Source organism: Miniopterus natalensis, chromosome 5 (genome assembly GCF_054644295.1).
Source record: "Miniopterus natalensis isolate mMinNat1 chromosome 5, mMinNat1.hap1, whole genome shotgun sequence".
In the NCBI taxonomy this organism is placed as follows: domain Eukaryota; kingdom Metazoa; phylum Chordata; class Mammalia; order Chiroptera; family Miniopteridae; genus Miniopterus; species Miniopterus natalensis.
Window position 1 is genome coordinate 10,791,350 of NC_142085.1, and position 21,257 is coordinate 10,812,606.

A 21,257-nucleotide genomic window follows, 5' to 3' on the forward strand; every position below is an offset into this window, starting at 1 on the left:
CATCCAGTGGCCAGCTTCAGACAACATCAGAGCAGGACTCAATATGCTTCACAAGTAGCATATCCAAAGAGAGATCTCAGCAGGCACCAAACCCTGCTGAGGCAAATTCTACATCACGTGGTCAGCACCCATACAGGATCTCCTATGCGGTAGTTGGGGTTGAGCCTCATAGTCAGTCAGTCTGAGGGCTGATCCCATACACAAATGGGCCAATAACAATCAAGACTCAATTATGACAGGAGGGTACACATAACCTACACATGGGACATTCCTGGAGCACACAGCACAGATGATCAAGGAGACTGCACCACTGGATGCCACAGGACACTTACTACACAAGGCTACCCCACCAAGACTGGGAGTTATAGCAGATCTACCTAATATATAGAAACAAACACAAAGAAGCAGCCAAAATGGGGCAACAAAGAAACATGTCCCAAATGAAAGAACAGGAGAAATCTCCAGAAAAACAACTAAATGAAATAGAGGCAAGCAATTTATCAGATATAGAATTCAGAAAAATGGTTATAAGAATGCTCAAGAAACTTAGCAAGAACTACAAGAAACTTAGTGAGAACTATGACAGCATGAAAAAGACACAGAAACCATAAAAAAGAACCAGTCAGAAACAAGGAATAGAATATTTGAAATGAATAATACACTGGAAGGAATAAACAGTAGGTTACATGAAGCAGAGAATTGAATTAGCGATTTGGAAGACAAGGTAAAAAAACACACCACTCAATCAGAGCAGAAAAAAAGAAATTTTTTTTTGGAAAAATGAGCATAGTTTAAGGGACCACTGGGACAATATGAAGCATAACAACATCAGCACCAAAAGGGAAGGAGAACAGAAAGAGAGGAAGGGATTAGAACCTATCTTAAGAAATACAACCCAAAACCTCCCTAACCTGGTGAAGGAAAGAGACACAAGTCAAGGAAGCGCAAAGAGTCCCAAACAAGATCAACACAAAGAGGCCCACACCAAGACACATCACAATCGAAATGGCAAAGGTTAAAGACAAAGAGAGAATCTTAAAAGCAGCCAGAGAAAGACAGTTACCAGAGGATTCCAAGATGGCAGCAGATTAAGTGGAAGTTACACTGACACTCTCCCAGGACCAAACTGGAATTACAACTAAAATATAGAAAAAACATCCTGAGTAATCAACTGAAGACTACCTGGAGAGAACCCTCATAACCAAGGATGAAAAGGGAGAGACTGGTAGGAAGTGTGAAGGTGGGTGAGAGGGCTGGCCAGACTTCCATAGGCAGCAGCTGAAGGTCTAGAGGGACATCTCAGCTGTGGGGGGTCCCTACTGAGAACTGTGGGGTCGAAACCCAAGCTGGGCTCCCCAACCCAGAGTTCCAGAACTGAGAAAGGTGCCCACATAACATCTGGCTGTGAAACGCAGCAGGGTTTCTGTCTGCCAAGGAAGGATGGCTGGAAATGCAGGAACCCTCTTAAAGGGCCAATGCACAAAATTTTCAGGTGCAGCCACTTACCTTGGGCTCCAGCAGAGAGAGGGCAGAGGGGACTAGAGCTGTGTAAGGAGACTCCAGGACTGGGGGTTCTGGGGAGAGAACTTGTACTCCTGTGCTGAGTCATTCACCTAGACTGCAGAGGACATCTTTCTCAAGTGGACCTCTGCCATCCAGGGAGCTTTTGCCTGGGGAAACAATTGCCCCACCCTGTTAGAAAACCTCTTGCCCCACCCTGTGGAGTTGACTCCTGGCTGTGGCCTACAGCCTGAGGCTCATTAAAAGTCTGAATATCAATCAGCCTGCAGGCAAAGGTGGATCTCTGGATGCTTTGAGTCTTTCCCTGATCTTCTTCTGGACCTGAGGCTAGGAAAAGCAGACCTTGGTGTGCATCTTGGTCCTTTCCAAACACATCCAGCCCCAGCAGAGGGAACCACAAGTTGTGGAGTGCAGAAAACTTCAAACAGGGTACTAAAGGAGAGTCGCAAACAGCATCTGACATTGGCCTGCACCAGAGACCATCCAGAAAGACTGGAAGTCTTAGCAGATCTACCTAATGCATAGAAACAAATCCAAACAGACAGCAAAAATGGGGAGACAAAAAACAACAACAAACAAGCCCCAAAGAAAGAACAAGAGAGATCTCCAGAAGAATAGATAAATGAAATGGATATAAGCAATCTATCAGATATAGAGTTCAGAATACTGATTGTAATGATGTTCAACAGCATAAGAAAAGATAAGGAAACTAAGAAGGAAATTAAAAATGACAGAGCAGAAATAAAGAATATATTGGAAGGGATAAAGTGCAGATTACAGGAAGTTTAAGATTGGGTCAGTGAATTAGAAGACAGGGTAGAAACAAATCACTCAGAGAACCAAAAAGAAAAAACAATTAAAAAACAGGACAGATTAAGGGAGCTGTGGGACAACATGAAACATAACAATATTCACATCATATGAGTACCAGAAGGTGAAGAAAAATATGCAAAGGATAGAGAAGCTGTTTGAAGAAATAATGGCAGAAACTTCCCTGACCTGATAAAGGAAAAAGTCACAAAAGTTCAGGAGGCACAGAGAGTCCCAAGCAAGAAGAACCCAAAGAGGCTCATGCCCAGACACATCATAATTAAAATGCCAAAAATCCAAGACAAGGAGAGAATCTTAAAGGCAGCAAGAGAAAAGCAATTTGTTACCTACAAAGGAGCTCCCATAAAGCTGTCAGCTTATTACCCATCAGAAACTCTACAGGCCAGAAAGGAATGGCATGAAATATTCAAGGTAATGAAAAGTAAAGTTCTGAAACCAAGACTATCATTCAAAATAGACGGTGAAATAAAGAGCTTCCCAGACAAAAAAAGGATAAAGGAGTTTATCACCACCAAACCAGCATTGCAAGAAAAGTTAAACGGATTGCTGTAATAAGAATATACAGAGAGAAAAACATAGGCATAAATAATTAAAATGGCAACAAATAAGTACCTATCAATAATAACCCTAAATGTAAATGGATTAAATGCTCCAATCAAAAGCATAGGATAGATGAATGGATTAGAAAAGTCCCAAATATGTGCTGTCTAGAAGAGACCCACCTCAAAACAAAAGACTCACACAAGGTGAGAATAAAGGGATGGAAAAAATTTTTCTGTGCAAATGGAAATGAAAACAAGCTGTAGTAACAATACTCGTATCTGACAAAATAGGCTTCAAAATGAAGGCCATAACAAGAGACAAGAAAGGTCACTATATAATACTAAAGGAATCAATCCAACAAAAGGATGTTATCCTTGTAAACATATATGTACACAATATAGGAGCACTTAAATATATTAAAAAACTTTCTAGAGGACTTTAAGGGAGAGATCGGCAGCAATACAGTCATCGTAGTGGACTTTAACACCCCACTGACTTCACTAGAGAGATCTTCCAGACAAAAAGTCAACAAAGAAACGGTGACTCTAAATGACACATTAGATAAGATGGATTTATGGAACTGCCATTTGACCCAGTGATCCTACTTCTAGGAATATATCCTAAGAAACCTGAAACACCAATCAGAAAGAATATTTGCACCCCTTTGTTCACAGCAGCACAATTTACAATAGCTAAGATCTGGAAACTGTCCAACTACCCTTCAGTAGATGAGTGGATAAAAAAATTGTGGTACATTTACACCATGGAATATGCATGTGTAAAAAAGAAGGACCTCTTACCCTTTGAGACAACACGGAGGGACCTGGAGAGTATTATGTTAAGTGAAATAAGCCAGTCAAAGAAAGACAAGTATCACATGATCTCACTCATATGTGGAATCTAAAGAACAAAATAAACTGATGAACAAAATAGATCCAGAGACATAAAAGCATCGAACAGTCTGACCATTCTCAGAGGGAAGGCAAGGGTGGGTGGATGGGAGGGAAGAAATTAACCAAAGAACTTATATGCATGTATTCATGACCCATGGACACACACAATAGTGTGGTGAATGCCTGGGGTGGGGGATGGGTGTGGGGGTAGAAGGGGTCAATGGAGAAAAAAGAGGACATCTGTAATACTTTCAACAATAAAGATAAATTTCTTTTAAACAATTTTTTAAAAATATATCTTTATTGATTTCAGAGAGAGGAAAGGAGAGGAAGAGAGAGATAGAAACATCAATGATGAGAGAGTCATTGATCGGCTGCCTCCTGCATGCCCCCGACTGGGGATCGAGCCTGCAACCCGGGCATGTGCCCTGATCGGGAATCGAACCCCGATCGCCTGAATCCTAGGTCGATGCTCAACCGCTGAGCCATGCCCAGCAGGGCAAAGATAAATTTCTTTTAAAAAGACAGTTAGTTACCTGCAAGCGAGCTCCCATAAGACTGTAGGCTGATTTCTTAACAGAAACATTTCAGGCCAGAAGAGATTGGCATGAAATATTCAAAGTGATGAAAAGCAAGGACCTACACTCAAGACTATTTTATCCAGTGAGGCTATCATATTAAAATTGAAGGAGAAATAAAGAGCTTCCCAGACAAGAAAAAGCTAAAGGAGTTTATCTTCTTGGAGGAGGAGGAGGAGAAGGAGGGGAAGAGAGAAAAACAAACAGAAGAACATAGTTAAAAGAATAAAATGGCAATAAATAGGTACCTATCAATAATCACTATAAATGCAAATGACTTAAATGCTCCAATCAAAAGACATAGGGAGCTGAATGGATAAGAAAACAAGACCCATATATATATTGTCTACAAGAGACCCACCTCAGAACAAAAGATACACATAGACTAAAAGCAGAGGGATGGAAAATGTTATTTCATGCAAGTGGAAATGAAAAAAAATCTGGGGTAGCAATAATTGTATCTGATAAAATAAACTTTAAAACAAAGGTTATAGTAAGAGACAAAGAAAGGCACTACATAATGATAAAGGAAGCAATCCAACAAGAGGCTATTAACCTTTATAAACACTTATGCACCCAACATAGCAGTACCAAAATATGTAAAGCAAAGGAATCGACTGACAGTAATACAGTCATAGCAGGGGATTTTAACACCCCATTAACATCAATGGATAGATCTTCCAGACAGAAAATCAATAAGAAAATGGCAGCCGTAAGTGACGCACCCCGCACTAGATCAGATGAATTTAATTGATATCTTCAAAGCATTTTACATCAAAGCAGCAGAATATACATTTTTTTCAAGTGCACATGAAATATTTTCTAGGATAGACCACATGTTAGGACATAAAACAAGTCTCAATAAATTTAAGGAGGCTGAAATAATATCAAGCATCTTCTCTGACTATAGTGATATGAAACTAGAAAACAATCACAAGGAAAAAACAACAACTAAAAAGCACACGAAGACATGGAAGCTAAATAACATGTTACCAAACAATGAATGGGTTAACAATGAGATCAAGAAAGAAATCAAAAGATACCTTGAAACAAATGAAAATGAGACCATAAAAATCTATGGGATACAGCAAAAGCTGTCCCAACAGGGAAATTCATAGCATTACAGACCTATCTCAAGAAACAAGAAAAATTTCAAATAAACAATATAACTTTACACATAAAGGAACTTGAAAAGGAACAACAAACAAAGTCCAAAGTGAATAGAGGGAGGAAATAATAAATATCAGAGCAGACATAAACAAAATAGGGTCTAAAAAAAATACAAAAGATCAATGAAACCAAGAGCTGGTTCTTTGAAAAGATAAACAAGACTGACAAACCAATAACCAGACTCAACAAGAAAAAAAGAGACATGACCCAAATAAATAAAATCGGAAATGAAAGAAGAGAAGTAACTGCTGTTACCAAATAAATACAAAGGATTGTAAGAAAATATTATGAACAAGTATATGCCAATAAATTGGACAATCTGGACAGAAGGGATAAATTCCTAGAAACATACAATCTTCCAAAACTGAATCAGGACGAATCAGAGAATCTGAATAGACAGATTTCAACTAGTGAATTGAAGCAGTAATAAAAAAAACTCCCAACAAACAAAAGTCCTGGACTAGATGGCTTCACAGGTGAAATTTACCAAAGATTCAAAGAAGTAACACCTATCTTTCTCAAACTATTCCAAAAAATTTAAGTGGAGGGAACACTCACAAGCTCATTTTACGAGGCCAGCATTATCCTAATTCCAAAACCAGGTGAAAACACTACAAAGGAAGAAAATTATAGGCCAGCCCTGGCTGGTGTGGCTCAGTTGGTTGGGTATCATTCTGTGCACCAGGAGGTTGCTGGTTCAATTCCCAGTCAAGGGTACATGCCTGGGTTTTGGGCTCGATCCCTGGTAAGGGACATGCAGGAGGCAGCCGATAGATGTGCTTTCACATCGCTGTTTCTATCTCTCTCTCCCTCCATTTCCCTTCCTCTCTCTCTAAAAATCAATAAAAACTATTAAAAAACACACAAAAACATAGGCCAATATCCCTGATGAACATAGATGCCAAAATCCTCAACAAAATATGAGCAAACAGGATCCAGCAATACATTAAAAAGATCATACAACATGATCAAGTGGAATTTATTCCAGGGATGCAAGGTTGCGCAAAATTTGAAAATCAACAAGACATGATACACTGCCCTGGCCAGTGTGGCTCAGTGGGTTGTGTGTAGTCCCATCCACCCAAAGGTCGCTGGTTCAACCCTCGGTCCGGGCACATGGCCAGGTTGTGGGTTTGATCCCTGGTCAGGGTGTGTGCATGAGGCAACCAATCAATGTTTTTCCCTTACATTGATGTTTCTTGTTCCCTCTCCCTTCCCCCCTCTCTCTAAAAAAATCAATAAAAACATTAATAAAATAAATGTGATACACCATATAAACAAAATAAAGGATAAAAACCACATGATCATATTGATAGAAGCAGAAAAAGCATTTGATAAAATCCAGCACCCATTTATGATAAAAACTCTCAGCAAAGTGGGAATAGAGGGAACATACCTGAACATAATAAAGACCATATATGACAAACATACAGCCAACATCAAACTTAATGAACAAAAACTAAAAGCATTTCCCTTAAGGTCAGGAACAAGATAGGGATGTCCACTCTCACCACTCTTATTCAACATAGTACTGGAAGTCCTAGCCACAACAATCAGACAAAAAGAAGAAATAAAAAGCATCCAAATTGGAAAGGAAGACGTAAAACTGTCATTATTTGCAGATGACATGATACAGCATATAGAGAACCCTAAAGATTCCACCAAAAAACTACTAGAACTGATAAATCAATTCAGTAAAGTAGCAGGATACAAAATAAGTATTCAGAAATTGGTTGTATTTTTATACAACAGTAATGAACTATCAGAAAGGGAAACAGAAAACAATCCCATTCACAATTACTTCAAAATAAAAAACCTGCCAAAGAACATATATACATAGCCCATGGACACAGACAACAGTGTGGTGAAGGCCAGGGGAGGGGTGGCAAGTGCTGGGTGGAGGTGGGCAAAGGGGTGGGGGAATGTAATAGTGTCAACAATAAAAAATATTTTAAAATTAAAAAAAATAAAGAACCTAGGAATAAGTTTAACCAAGGATGTAAAAGACCTGTACTCAGAAAATTATATGACACTGAAGAAAGAAACTGAAGAAGATACAAATAAGTGGAAGCATATAATGTGTTCATGGATAGGAAGAATTAATGTAATTAAAATGTCCATACTACCCAAAGCAAACTATAGGTTCAGCTCAATTTGTATCAAGATGCCAATGATATTTTTCACAGAACTAGAATAAATAGTCCAAAAATGTATGTGAAACCACAAAAGACCCTAATAGTCACAGCAATCTTGAGAAAGAACAAAGTGGGAAGAATCATGCTACCTGATATCAAACTGTACTACAAGGCCCTAGTAACCAAAATAGTATGGTCCTGGCATAAAAACAGACATATGGATCAATGGAACAGAATAGAGGCCAAGAAATCAACCCACACCTTTATGGTCAATTAATATTTGACAGAGGAGGCAAAAACATACAATGGGGTAAATATAATCTATTCAATGGATGATGCTGGTAAAATTGGACAGATACATGCAAAAAAATGAAACTACACCACCTTCTTACAACATACACAAGAATAAACTCAAAATGGGTTAAAGACTTAAATGTTAGACTCAAAACCTAAAAATCCTATAAGAAAACATAGTAAAATCTTGAGCATTTCTCATAGCAATATTTTTTCTGATATGCTGCCTCAGGCAAGGGAAACAAAAGAAAAAATAAACAAAAGAAACTACATCAAACTAAAAAGTTTTTGCACATCAAAGCAAACCATCAACAAAGTGAAAGGCAACCTAATGAATGGAAGAACATATTCACTAATGATGCATCTGACAAGGAAATAATATCCAAAATTTATAAAGAACTTATGAAACTCAACACCAAAAGACAAATAATCTAATTTAAAAATGGGCAAAGGACCTGAATAGACACTTTTCCAAAGAGGACATACAGATGGCCGATAGACATATGAAAAAAATGCTCAATGACACTAATCATCAGAGAAATGCATTACGCTAAGTGAAATAAGCCAGTCAGAGAAAGACAAGTACCATATGATCTCACTCATATGTGGAATCCAATAAACAAAATAAACTAACAAAATTGAAACAGACTCATAGAGAACAGACTGACAGCATCAGAGGAGAGGGGTGTTGCGGGGCTGGTTGATAAAGGTAAAGGAATTAAGCAAAAACAAAACAAAAACCCAACAACTCATGGTAGTCTGGTGATTACCAGGGGCAAGGGGGGTGGAGGGAGGTAGAAAAGGGTAAAGGGGGGATAAATGGTGATGGAAGAAGATTGGACTTGGGGTGGTGAGCACACAATACAATATATAGATGATGTATTATAGAATTCTATACCTGAAATCTATATAATTTTATTAACCAATGTCACCCCAATAAATTCAATTCAAAAACAAAACAAAAGGATGATTAATACAAAGTTTGGCACAGTGATTACACCTGAAAGGGGGAGAATGGGGTATGCCTATGGGAAGGAACCCCCAAGAGGCTCCTAAGGTACTCGTCATGTCCTTTGTATAGTATGGGATGAAAGAACCTGAGTGCAAATGTTATTATTATTTATCAATTGCACATATTAGTTTTTTTTGTTTTGTTTTTGTTAATTCTCACCTGAGGATTTTTTTTTCATTGATTTTCAGGCAGAGTGGAAGAGAGGGAGGAGGAGGTGGGGGGGAGAGGAGAGAGAGAGAGAGAAAAACATCAATTGGTTGCCGCCTGCACGCACCCTGCACGAGGCCAGGTAATGAACCAGCAACCCAGGCACGTGCCCTTGACCGGGAATCGAACCCAAGACCATTTGATGCATCGGCCGACACTCTACCACTGAGCCACACTGGCCAGGGCTGCGCATATTCATTTTATACATTATTTGTGTGTGTATGATATATGTAACATCTCGTGAGCAAACACTACTATAGGTAAGGGTGTGGAGCAAGAGAAATTCTCACTAATTGCTGTGAGGATGAATATAAACAAGGAAAACCATTTGGAAGGCATTTTGCAGTATCTTGTAAAGTGGAAGTTGTGCATGTTCTGCGACCTGGCAATGCCTTTCCCAGGTATTCCCCGGTGCCTTAAAGCAGTGGTTTTCAAACTTTCCAATCAAACCTCTTATTAAGAAATATACTTTACATTACAACCAAGTACACACATACGCACACAACACACATACACACAGATGTTTAGTGTGTATACAGCTGAAACAAAGATGTTGCAGAGCAATTCCTACCCACATTGCATGGAACAACACTCCGATCGCTTTTATTCCTGCTATTCTATTTCACTGAAGGTATCAGCTTTTAAATTTACTACAATTCTCCAAGAGTTGACAAACTGTATTTGGAAAAAGGCCGCATTAGAGAAGATTTTGCACATGGTAATGTGGGAAAGAATGTTAACTGAGCACTGTTTTTGAAATTAAAAAGACTGGACACGACAATCGAGGAATATTCACATAGTGGCAAACTATCGCATTTAAGTTGAAGAAAATACAGCCACGTATCAACAGAATGCTGAGTGAAAAAAGCCAGTTGTTGAAGCATATGTACAGTGTGATGCTATTTTAAAGTTTCAAAACATGAAAAACATGTTGTTTATGGATATGCACATATGTCATGAGTCTACAACATGCACGGGAATGTTGAGCACATAACTCAGGACGGTGGCTTCCACTGGAGAAAGGGAGGGGAAGGGGATCAAGGAGGGACAAAAGGTGACTCTAACTGTATCATAGGTTTTTTTGTTTCTTAACCTTGCTCTTACATGTTTTTTTTTCTTTATTCTTTAGGGGTTGGCAAACTGTTCTATGAGGCAAGTCTGTTTTTGTACGACCTGTTAACTAAGAATGGTTTTTATATTTTAAAAAAATTTATAGATTTTAAAAAGAGAGGGGAGGGGGACAGAGAGAGAGAAACATTGATTTGTTGTCTCAATTATTTATGCATTCATTGGTTGATTCTTATATGTGTCCTGACTGGAATCAAACCCACAACTTTGGCATATGAAACAACCCTCTAACCAATGGAGCTACCTGGCCAGGGCTACATTTTTAATTGTGAAAAAAAGAACTGAAAGAATAATATTTCATGAGATTTGAAAATTACATAAAATGTTTATGTCCACCAATAAAGTTTTGTTGGAACACAGCCACACTAATTTATTTTCATATTGTCTGTGGTTGCTTTCATGCTTCAACAGCAGAGTTGAGTAGATGTAACAGAAATTGTACAGCCTACAAAGCTGAAAATATTTACAACCTGACCCTTTCGTTTGCCAGCCCCTGGTTTATTGTGTGACATTTGGTTCATAATAATTCAAGAAGTAATAGCATTAAAGAAAAATTCCAGAAATAAAAAGATGTATAATTCAACCATCTAACAAAATTTGCTTAATTTTTCATGTTTTCTAGTCTTTGACAAAACCCATATATTTTTATTGAAATCAGGCAAAGACAGTGCACATTCTGCCCCCCATCCCCCGTACATCAGTTCATAAACATTTTCGATGTGCTATGGAGCATTTAAATTTATACATTTTAATGGCATAGCATGGTTCAAGATTACAAACCACACACCATAATTTGTGTAACTACCGCCTCATGTTAAACTTTTATATTCTCTTCATTTTCCTCCTGTTTATTATTGGTTATGAGGCAAGGAACATCTCGATACACAGAGCTTCACCCCCCTCCTTTTGATTTCTTTTCTTTTTTTTATATCTTTATTGATTTCAGAGAGAGGAAAGGAGAGGGGGAGAGTGAGATACAAACATCAATGATGAGAGAGTCATTGATCGGCTAGCCTGCAACCCAGGCATGTGCCCTGACCGGGAATCGAACCCTGATCGCCTGGATCCTAGGTCGATGCTCAACCGCTGAGCCACGCCTGGCTGGGCTTGATTTATTTTCTTAAAACAAATTTCTAAGAAAGAAATTCTCCCTCTTCCCTCCACCCGCCCCCACCCTCACCCCACCCCTAACCACTCTCTCCTCCTCTCTTTACTCCAATAACTTCCTGCTTCTTTTTTTGCTTATCTCTTTGCCTTCTATCATACAAGTGATCTCTCTCATTTGGCTCTTTCTAGTGGTTGCTTAGGTATCAAAAAAGCTCCCTTGCTCTTAGATCTCAGCTTGACCCATCCCTTGGGTGGTTCAACCTTCTGCAGTGCCTTGTGAGAGCTGCTGCTTGCTCTAATTTCTTAACCCTTCCTCTCATCACAAGGTACACTCCACTCCTTTGCTGAGGTTAAAGTCTGCCAGTAACTAAGTAACTGTTGGTAACTAAGTTCAAAGGCTTTTTTCTCAATTTCTATCTTCTCCATGGAGCTCCTGCTCTGAAATTTCCTCCCTATTGTTCTTCAGGCTTTTCTCTTTCTTTTCCTGCAGGTCTCAGGGCTTATCTCTTCCACAGGACTTTCTCTAAGAACTGAAAAACACCCAGCTCTCTCTTTTTTTCTAATGGTTTTATTTATTTATTTTAAAATATATCTTTATTGATTTCAGAGAGAGGAAGGGAGAGGGAGAGAGATAGAAACATCAATGAGAGAGTCATTGATAGGCTGCCTCCTGCAGGACCGACTGGGGATCGAGCCTGCAACCCGGGCATGTGCTCTGACCGGGAATCGAACTGTGATCTCCTGGATCCTAGGCCAATGCTCAACCGCTGAGCCATGCCTGACCACACCCAGCTCTTTTGAGCTCAGTTTAACCCACACATAGCTCCTCCCTTTCACCCTGGTTTGCCCTAATCTAAGTTGTTTTACTCTCCTTTGAATGAATATGAAGTCAAGGGAGAAAAACATAAAAACCTTCAGGCAGACAACATTGAGAGTCTTCTACTTAAAGTTTCGAAATAATCAAACTTGAGATAAAGTCAAGGATCACAGGCTACACTGTTCTAGTGACAGAAGATCTACAGAGTGAGGTCCACAGAGCAGCAGCGTCAGCGGCATCTGGGAACTTGCTAGAAATGCAGACTTGTAGGCTCCAGCCCAGACCTGCTGACTCAGAATCTAGGCATTTAACATGATCTCCAGGTGACTGACATGTACATTAAAGTATGAGAATCACTAGTCTAGTGGTCCAGCGAATGCCTGCCACTAGAGCCTCCATCAAAAAAGTGCTCCAAGCACCACTTGGGAACCTTGAACCAATGAAGTTTACCTCTAGTGGGGCAGAGTTTGGTGTGAGGATGATCTGGCTGCCACAACTAACACCCCTGTGATGAACAGAGCTGATTCCATTGATCTGCTGGCTAGGGAGTGGCTTCCTTCCCTCATCATTCCAGGTACTGGTTCATTCCTCTAAAGCTGCAAAGGGGTTTGAAAAGGACAATCTTTCCCAAGAGGGGAAGACTATTCTTCAACCAAGAGTATCGGCAAGCTTGCAGACTCTTTCGTAAAGTGGATACATCCTACGGGGGGTAAGAAAAGATTTTCTATAATCTTTTCCAACAAAAAATAGGTATGAACAACCTAAAACAAAAAGACAATAATAATTTATACTCTTCATTCTCTCACTCAATAAATATCAAGCGCCTACCATATGTCAAGCACTATTTTGGTGTTGGGGTTACAGCAGAAAGCAAAACAGACAAAATCCCTGCCTTAGTGGAGTTTATATTCTAGGGGATGGAGATGGACAACACCCAAGTACGTAATATAGCAGGCAGTGACGGTGCCTTAAGGAAAAACAGGGTGGGGAGCCCGCTATTTAAGATGGGACCTCAGGGAATGCGTCCCCAAGGTGAAGACATTTGGGAATATATCTGAGTGAAATGAAATCATCCAGATATTTGGGAGAAGAGAATCCCAAGCAGAGGAAATGGCTAATGCAAAGGCCTTGAGGCAGGAACACACTTGGAGTGTCTAAGTAACATCAAAAAGGCCAAAAAGCGTCGTTGGAGCAGAAGGATTAAATAAGGAAGAGAGTGGAACCAAATCATGTAGGGTCTTTAAGGAGCCTGGATTTTATGCCAAGTGTGACGGAGCCATTTCCAGGGTATTCGGCCTAGAGGAATGATGTAATCTGACTGAGAATTAAAAAGGCTCTCTCTGGCTGCTGTGTGGTGAACAGACTACAAGGGAGGCCCAATAGGAGGCTGCTATAAGGATGTTGGTTGGTTCAGATTTGAGTGGACATGGTGGTGGTGGTGAGAAAAGTCTCAACTTCCCTAATAAAGATAATTTAATAAGTTATTGCTAGACGACTGGAGTGAATTTTAAAAACCTGGATGGGAGACTGGCTTAGATGCAGAGAGCAAAGAGGAGGAATAATAGGGCTTCTTTGAGCTGAACAGTGCTAACAGCATCCCCAGGGAATCCGTGTTATTTAACATTTCATAAACAGTTAGAAAAAGGAATACAGTGAGACATTTCTAGGTACACAAATTATACTCTGCTTTCCACATGTGAAATACCAAGTCAACAGGGAGCTCTTTGGGAACATTTCTATAGCTCTGCGAGGAGGCTGGGAAGTGACAGGTGACTTGCCACATAGACAAGTGTAAGCTCATATAGGGGAAGACAATTCAGATGATACCTTTAGGATAATGAACTCTGAACTGCCAGTTGCAACCAAGAAAAGGGATCTAGAAGTCACTTCAAGACACCATCAGCTCTTGCAAAGTCCAAAATGACAGCAAAAGTTCTGTCTGCCCAGAATAAAGACAAAACATCGGCTTCAACAAAAACCTCAAGAAACCCCTCTTGGAGTTCAGCGTGTAGTGCTGGTCACTGGGTGGTAAGAAGAGGAACAGCTAAAGAAAGGCAGCTAAAATGATGAAACGATAAGATTAAAAGGATAAGAGGGGCTTTTTTTTTATGGATTAAATGCCCATAAAAGGTGACTATCTGAGACAAGATGAAAGTCTACAAAAGCATGAAAGGTCCAGAGAATGTAAAAATGGCCCTTTTTATACAATCCCATGATTGTGAAATTAGGGGGCAAAAGAAGCTTGAAAGTGGGGGTAATGTCTATGTAGAAAGAGGCTATGGGAGGGCAACATAAAAGAAGGTCCTTCTTTAGACAGGGGGTCCTCAAGTATTCTCCAATATATGAAAGGCCATGTGGTAACAGTAAACAGCGGTGGGACAAGCAGCCCACCTCAAGTTCCTTGTTGGGACAGAAGCTACTCTGGACTGGATGTGCTTCCTGCCCACCCCCTAATCACTGTGGTGTACAACCACGGAAACTCGGAAAGAGCATGAAAGCAAGGTCAAGCCGTTCCAAGGATTCAAAATGCTAATATTAAATCTCATTCTGAGTCAAAACTGGACCGAGAATAAATTCAAGAATGAAAGATTTATAATACAGTAATAAGAGAAGTTAAGTCTGTTTTGGGGCGTAGTCTTAATCTTTGTGATTCGTGCCTTGGAGATACTATGTTCTCGCGAGAAACGTTACTTGGCAGTCTGAATCGGATGAAAAAAATAAGAACATTTCCTAAATATTGTTTGTCAGCATCTGGTTCTCATAGCCAGAAAATGGCAGTTACTGTCTGAAACTGGGATTAGATGATTCGAATTTCACTCACAGCGCAAGTCCTTCAATCGTGTTCAGTTAACGGGAGACTCTCTTGAACCAACCGTTACTCACGGGTTGAACAGTTACCAACCCCGGGCTATCGATCCTTATTGATCTTCCTTCACAGATTTCAAACAAACAAACAAACAAACAAACAAAACCCCAGCCGACCAACCAACCAACAAAAAACCCGGGTCCAAAGGCAAAGCGGTGGGTAATAACAAGAGGTGTCGTTGAGTTGGGAGATGTTAAAAATGGGCCTCATGCAACACATGGGCCCTTACTTTTAGGTCAAGATTTACGTATATAATACATATGCTCTCTTTCCAAACATTAGATGCAAGAACCTCATTCCCCCCAACCGCTCTCAAAGGAAACTGTACCCTCTCCTCCTTCCCGTAGGTCTTTTACCTGCTTCTTCCCCTCTGTGGGGTGAGGAACTTTCAGCTCCGCCTCCCCGCTGTCCAAGCACCGCCTTCCCGGTCCACCTGTGCGCCCAGCCCCTGACGTTACCGTTGGGCTTCAGCGGCCTGCAGGATTCCGGCTCCTGATTGGTTCGTCCGACCACGGCCTGGCAGCCCACCAATGGCAGCGGCGCTGAGTGGGGGGGTGCCCACATCCAAGATGGCGCCCCCAGGAGCCCGGAGCCGTTGACCGGCGGCAGGGAAGCGGCCTGGGTTGGCCCTCCGATTGCGGGATCCTGGGGGTATCTCGCCGGGTACCCCCCTGGCCCGCCTAGAAGGCCTTCCCTGGGCCAGTGCAATGGCTGCCGAGAATAGCAAGCAATTTTGGAAGAGGAGCGCCAAGCTGCCGGGGAGGTGAGCCCAGGACGCTTGAGTGGACGAGGGGATTGGACAAACCCTTCCAGATCCCAAGCCCTAAATCCCGCGGGCCCCGGGCGCCGCCGACCCCGGGAGGCTATTTTGGGCGACCTGGGCTGGGGGAGCTGGAGCTGCTCGGCGGTGGCAGGGCAGCTGTCAGGCAGACGAGCAGGCAGCGAGCTTTGGGGACGGCTGGTGTGGAAGCCGACCGGGGTCTGCGGGCGGAGGGCGCAGGAGGGGCTGCCCTCAGCGGGAGGTGGCCGGAGTCCGGGCGTGAGGGACAGTGGAGCTGCGTGAGTAGCCAGTGTCCATGCTGGGTTAGGAGGGCCATCCCCAGAGCTGCTGCTCACTTTAAACAGAACTCTCTCTTGGGGGTCTCCGCCACGCACAGGTGGTTGTTGGCACGGGGATGGCCCCTTCCCTCACTCCCCCAGCTCTGCACGCACGAATTTTTTTTCTGGGCTCCTACAAGGTTCTGCTGGGAGCTTGGGACCGCCTTGGGGGGTGGGGGTGGGGGTGGGGGTGGAGGTGGGGGCGGCAGAAGTCAGGAAAATTCTCAAGCTTGACCTTATTTCATCTTGAGTTGGCCCTTTCCCATTAGGAATTATCGCAGGGTGACTCAAGAATCGAGATATCGAGGTTATTTCTTTCGCATTTTCTAAGGATTTGTGCAACCCCAAGTGACTCCTTAACCCGCATGCATTGTGATGTTCTTTTTGTGCAGAATTTTTTTTCATGAACTACATTTTTTCATTCTTCAGTTGTTTAGTTGGAGAGCAGACCTTCCAGGCTGCTCCCTTCCCCCTTCCCTTTTTGGTGTTTGTTGTAACGCTTAGCAATTGTACATCCATCCATCTGCTGTTGGTTTACAGTTTCAATTTGTTTGGGGCAGAATCCTGAGAAGTATAAGGACGCGAGTATATGTTTCAGTTGTGAATTTTAGATGTTGCCAGCTACAGTTCACTTGGTGATGAAATTCATGTTTGGTTGTGCCCCATATGCTACCTTTCCACATTGACTCTGGGATAATCCTTTGAACTGTGGCTTTTTTTTTTTTTTTTTTTTAAATATAGCAATACACCAATGAAGGTCAGTGGTGGCTATATAGCAGTCTTGTTTTATTTAGGATCCTATTAGACATATGGAGACTAGAGTGGGAATCAGCTTTTAGTAATACAGTATTAAAATAGTACAAAGGAATGCAGAGATAGCTTCAATTAAGGTGCTGTGGAGTTACAGTGTTAATATTAATGCTAAAGACTTTTATGTTTTCAGATAAGCACCACTTCCTGCCAACAGATTTCTTTTCCTTCCTGGTCTAGTGAGCTCCCCAGCCTAACTAACTGTTGCTCTCTGGGGTTTTCCATAGTGAGATCATTAAACTTTGACATCCTAAGGTTATAAGCAGAATCAATGGGAAAACTGTTAAATCAGGAAGTAGTAGTAGTGGGACATGGCCTGGTATTTTATGCCTATTGACTGCTGGTTGTTATTAACAATCTTTGTTTTCTATATTTCCTCTTTTGGACTATAGGAACAGTCATCTTTTTCAAAGCACTACTTTTGTAAGATAGGAAGGGGGGGTGTCTTCAGTTCTACAAGTTTCTGACTTCCTTTTCATTTTGAAAAGGAATATAGAGGGATAGAGGAGAGACCATTTGAGTTCAGAAAAACTTGGGCTATTATTTGGACTCTCTTAATTGTGTGATCAAGGACAAATGATTTGCTCACCCTCTCGAGGCCTCAGTTTCTTTATCTATGAAATGAGGATAGAAATACTTTCCTCGGGGTTAGTGTGAGGACTAAATTAAACATCCTATTTGTAAAGAGCCCAGGACAGTGTTTATTTAGCACATTATAGTCGCTCATTAAATACTAGTTATTAGTATTACTGTTATTATCAGAGCAAGTAAACATTTAAAAGAATGTGTCTCAGATCCTTACCCAGTACTAGGTATTTATGTTCATTGTTTATCTTAGGGCATTAAAATGTTGCCACAGTTCATAATAATTTTTAGTACTCGTTGAAATTTTGTTTAGTTGTGTGCTTTTAGCAAGGAAGCCCCAGGAGCCCCTGGTTTTGTGAGAAAACTACTTTTAGGTAGTAAGTGCTTTGATTTAAGGAATATATTAGGGCATTTTCTGAAGAATAGAATTTTTGCATTTGTACTGTTTCGATCTTAGTGAAGAAAAACTTTCTCCTGGGTGGTGAAATGACACAGATGACTGTGTTGAGGTACATTACAACCTGGAAGTGAAACTAGTTTACTCCTTTTTGCAAATTGAAAGGTAAAAATTCAAAGTGATGGCAGGTTACTTTGTTTCTTTGATTAAGATTCAGCAACTTTAATGACAAGTAGGAATTTTATTTAGTAAAATAGCCTAAGTTCACAATGAATTAAACATCCTTTTAAAAAAAACAGCTTTACTGAGATATAATTCATATACCATAAAAATTCATGAATGGTTTGTATAACCATTACCACTAACTTCAGAACATTTTTACCACCCCATAAAAGAAACCCCATATCCATTAGTAGTCACTTTCCATACCCCTCCCTCCTCCGACTCCACAGTCCCTTGCCCCTGGCAACCACTAATCTTTCTATTTGTACAGATTTACCTATTCTGGACATTCCAGAAAAGTGGAATAATGTGATATGGGACCTTTCTTGTTTTCTTTTATTAAGCATGTTTTTAAGGCTCATTCATGTTGTATCATGTATCAGTATTTCATTCCGTTTTATGGCTAAATAATATTCCGTTGTATGGATATATCTCATTTTGTTTATCCACTGATCAGTTAATGGACATTTGGGTTGTTTCCATGTTTTGGCTATTATGAATAAGGCTATGAAATTCTTGGGCAGGTTTTTGTGTGAATGTATGTTTCTCACTCTTTTGAGTAGATGTAGGAGTGGAATTGCTCGGTCATATGGTAACTTGATGGAATTAAACATCTCTTTTTATTTTATTTTTTTAAATCCTCACCCAAGGATATGCTTTTATTTATTTTAAAATTGAGGAAGAGAGAGAGAAACATTGATCAGTTGCCTCTCATAATGCCCCAACCAGGGATGGAACCTGCAACCTGGGTATGTGCCCTGACTGGGAATCAAATCTGTAACCTTTTGGTGCACGGGATGATGCTCCAACCAACTGAATCACCTGGCCAGGGTGAATTAAACTTCTTTTTAAGTTCTCTCAGTAATACATGAGAGCTGAATGCACTTAATAATCAAGTAGTCCTTGAATGGATGCCTAGGAAAATAGGGGGCAGTATGTACCACGTGGTGACTTGGAGCTAGTAGATAGATAAATCCTGGAGATCTAATACACAGCATAGTGATTATAGTCAACAAAACTTTGAAATTGCTAAGAGACTAGATCTTAATTGTTCTTACCACAAAAAAGAAATTAAAATTATGTGAAGTGGTAGAGGTATTAGCTAACACTTTGATCGTAATCAGTTACAACATATAAATGTATCAAGCCAACACACAGTACACCTTAAATTCTCACAACGTTTATGTCAATTATATCTATTAAAAAATAAACCAAAAAAATCCAAGCTCTGGAACCTGACTGCCTGAGTTCAAGTCCCAGCTCTGCTAATTTCTAGCTGTGTGACTTTGGGTTAGTTACTTAACCTCTCTGTGCCCCAGTCTTCTTATCTGTAAAACGAGGACAGAGTATCTAACCCATAAGGCTATTATGAGGGTTAAATGAGGTAATGCATAGAAAGTACACAGGAGGTATTCAATAATATTAGCTGTTATGAAAATGATAGTTGTAATCACAGTATCTACTGTTTTTCTCTCTTGCTCTAGTTTTTGAAACTGTAATTGAAAAACTTTATTCAGTAGTGTGTCTGGAGCCCCCAGTGAGTCCTGGGTGGAAAAAAAATACCACCTCTTATTAATTAGGTAGAGAGTTTATAGAGGCACCAAGAAGCCTAATGTGGGACAGCTATGGTGTCAGGTGTTCTTTAGCCATGAGGAGTATGATTTTGAGCAATGGTTCTCGAACTTCAGTGAGTCCCCAGGAGGGCTTCTTAAAACATAGATTGCCAGGCCCCACTTCCAGAGTTTCATGTTCAGAAGTTGTGAGGGGGACCTGAGAAGTTGAGCTTCTAACAAGTTCCCAAGTGATACTGCTGCTGCTTATCTGGGGGGCCACACTTTGAGAACCACTGAAAAAAGAGTTCTGAATTGATTGAAAGAAACCCGAGTTCTAGTCCTGGAGGCTTTGGCCATTTGGATATTGAACAGTTAATACATCTCACACTTAACACGTCCAAACAGAACTCTTGATTTCTACATCTGTGTACTCCTGCAAAGCTATTCTTTCCATCTCACTTAATGGTTCCAACATTCACCAAGTTCCTCAGACCCCAAATTCTAATGTCTTTATTTGTCTCTTTCCCTTCCGGCCACATCCAATTCATCAGCAAGTCCTGTTGGCTCTTCAGATATATTCCAAATCTGAGTACTCACCACTTCTACCCCTACTGCCATGGACCAGTCTGAGTCCTCTCTTGTCTGGACTACTGCTGTAGCCTCCTGATTGGTTTTCCTGCTTCTCTTCTGGCCCTCTACAGACCTCTCATTTGTCATTAGAATAAAATTCAAAATCTCTGAGTCTTCCAGGCACTTCATGGTCGGAAAAATGGGCCAAGTCATGGACTTTGATCTTTATCCCAAGAGCAGTGAGATGCCATTAGAAGGGTGATGGGGGCTGAGACACGATCAGATTTGCATTTATAAAAGCATCATTCTGGCTGCCCGGAGGAAAATGACTTGGATAGTGTTTTCACCAGTTAGGGGTGGGGATACATGGTTGCTGTTTTGGGTGGGTTAATTCTGTGTTGTACTGGACTGTAGGATGTTTAACATCTCTGGTCCTTGTCCACCAAACACCTGGAAGGCCCACCAGTTATTGGGACAATTACCCTTCCCACACACATTTACACATTTCCAAACACTTGAGTTTGTCCCCCTGCCCTCCTGACTCTTCAACCCACTCCTGCACCTCTGCTGGGGATCAGAGTGAGGATAGTTAGGGGGCTACTGCAGTCAGTAGAGGAAGAGGCCATGTGGCTTAGACTAGGGCAATGGCAATGGTGAGTAGAGGTCAAGATTGAAAATATCTACAGGACTTGGTAAATCACTGGATTTGGGGAGTGAGGGAGAAGGAGGGGCCAAGGAGGCGTCACTACCAGATTTTTGGCTTAGGTAGTCAGGTAAGATTGTGGTGTGATAATCTTAGAGAAAAAGCCAAATTTTAGGGCAAATTTAAATTGAAAACTCCATACTCAGTTTCCTTCTTTATGAAATGAGGGGTTTGGATTAAGTGGGACTAAGGCTCTTACCAGTTCTGAAGCTGAGTG

General features: G+C 40.8%; 1 protein-coding gene across 2 annotated transcripts in view; it reads left to right on the top strand.

Annotated features, from left to right (window-relative positions):
- Positions 1 to 15,724: 15,724 nt before the first annotated feature.
- Positions 15,725 to 21,257, top strand: part of TBC1D22B (TBC1 domain family member 22B) — a 74,120-nt gene continuing 68,587 nt past the window's right edge. The window contains exon 1 of one of the 2 annotated variants that reach the window (XM_087817368.1): positions 15,725 to 15,865. In XM_087817368.1, coding sequence (XP_087673494.1) covers positions 15,810 to 15,865 — 56 coding nt within the window. In that variant the 5' untranslated portion in view covers positions 15,725 to 15,809. The remainder of the gene's footprint in view (positions 15,866 to 21,257) is intronic. The other variant, XM_016223733.2, reaches the window with a different exon arrangement.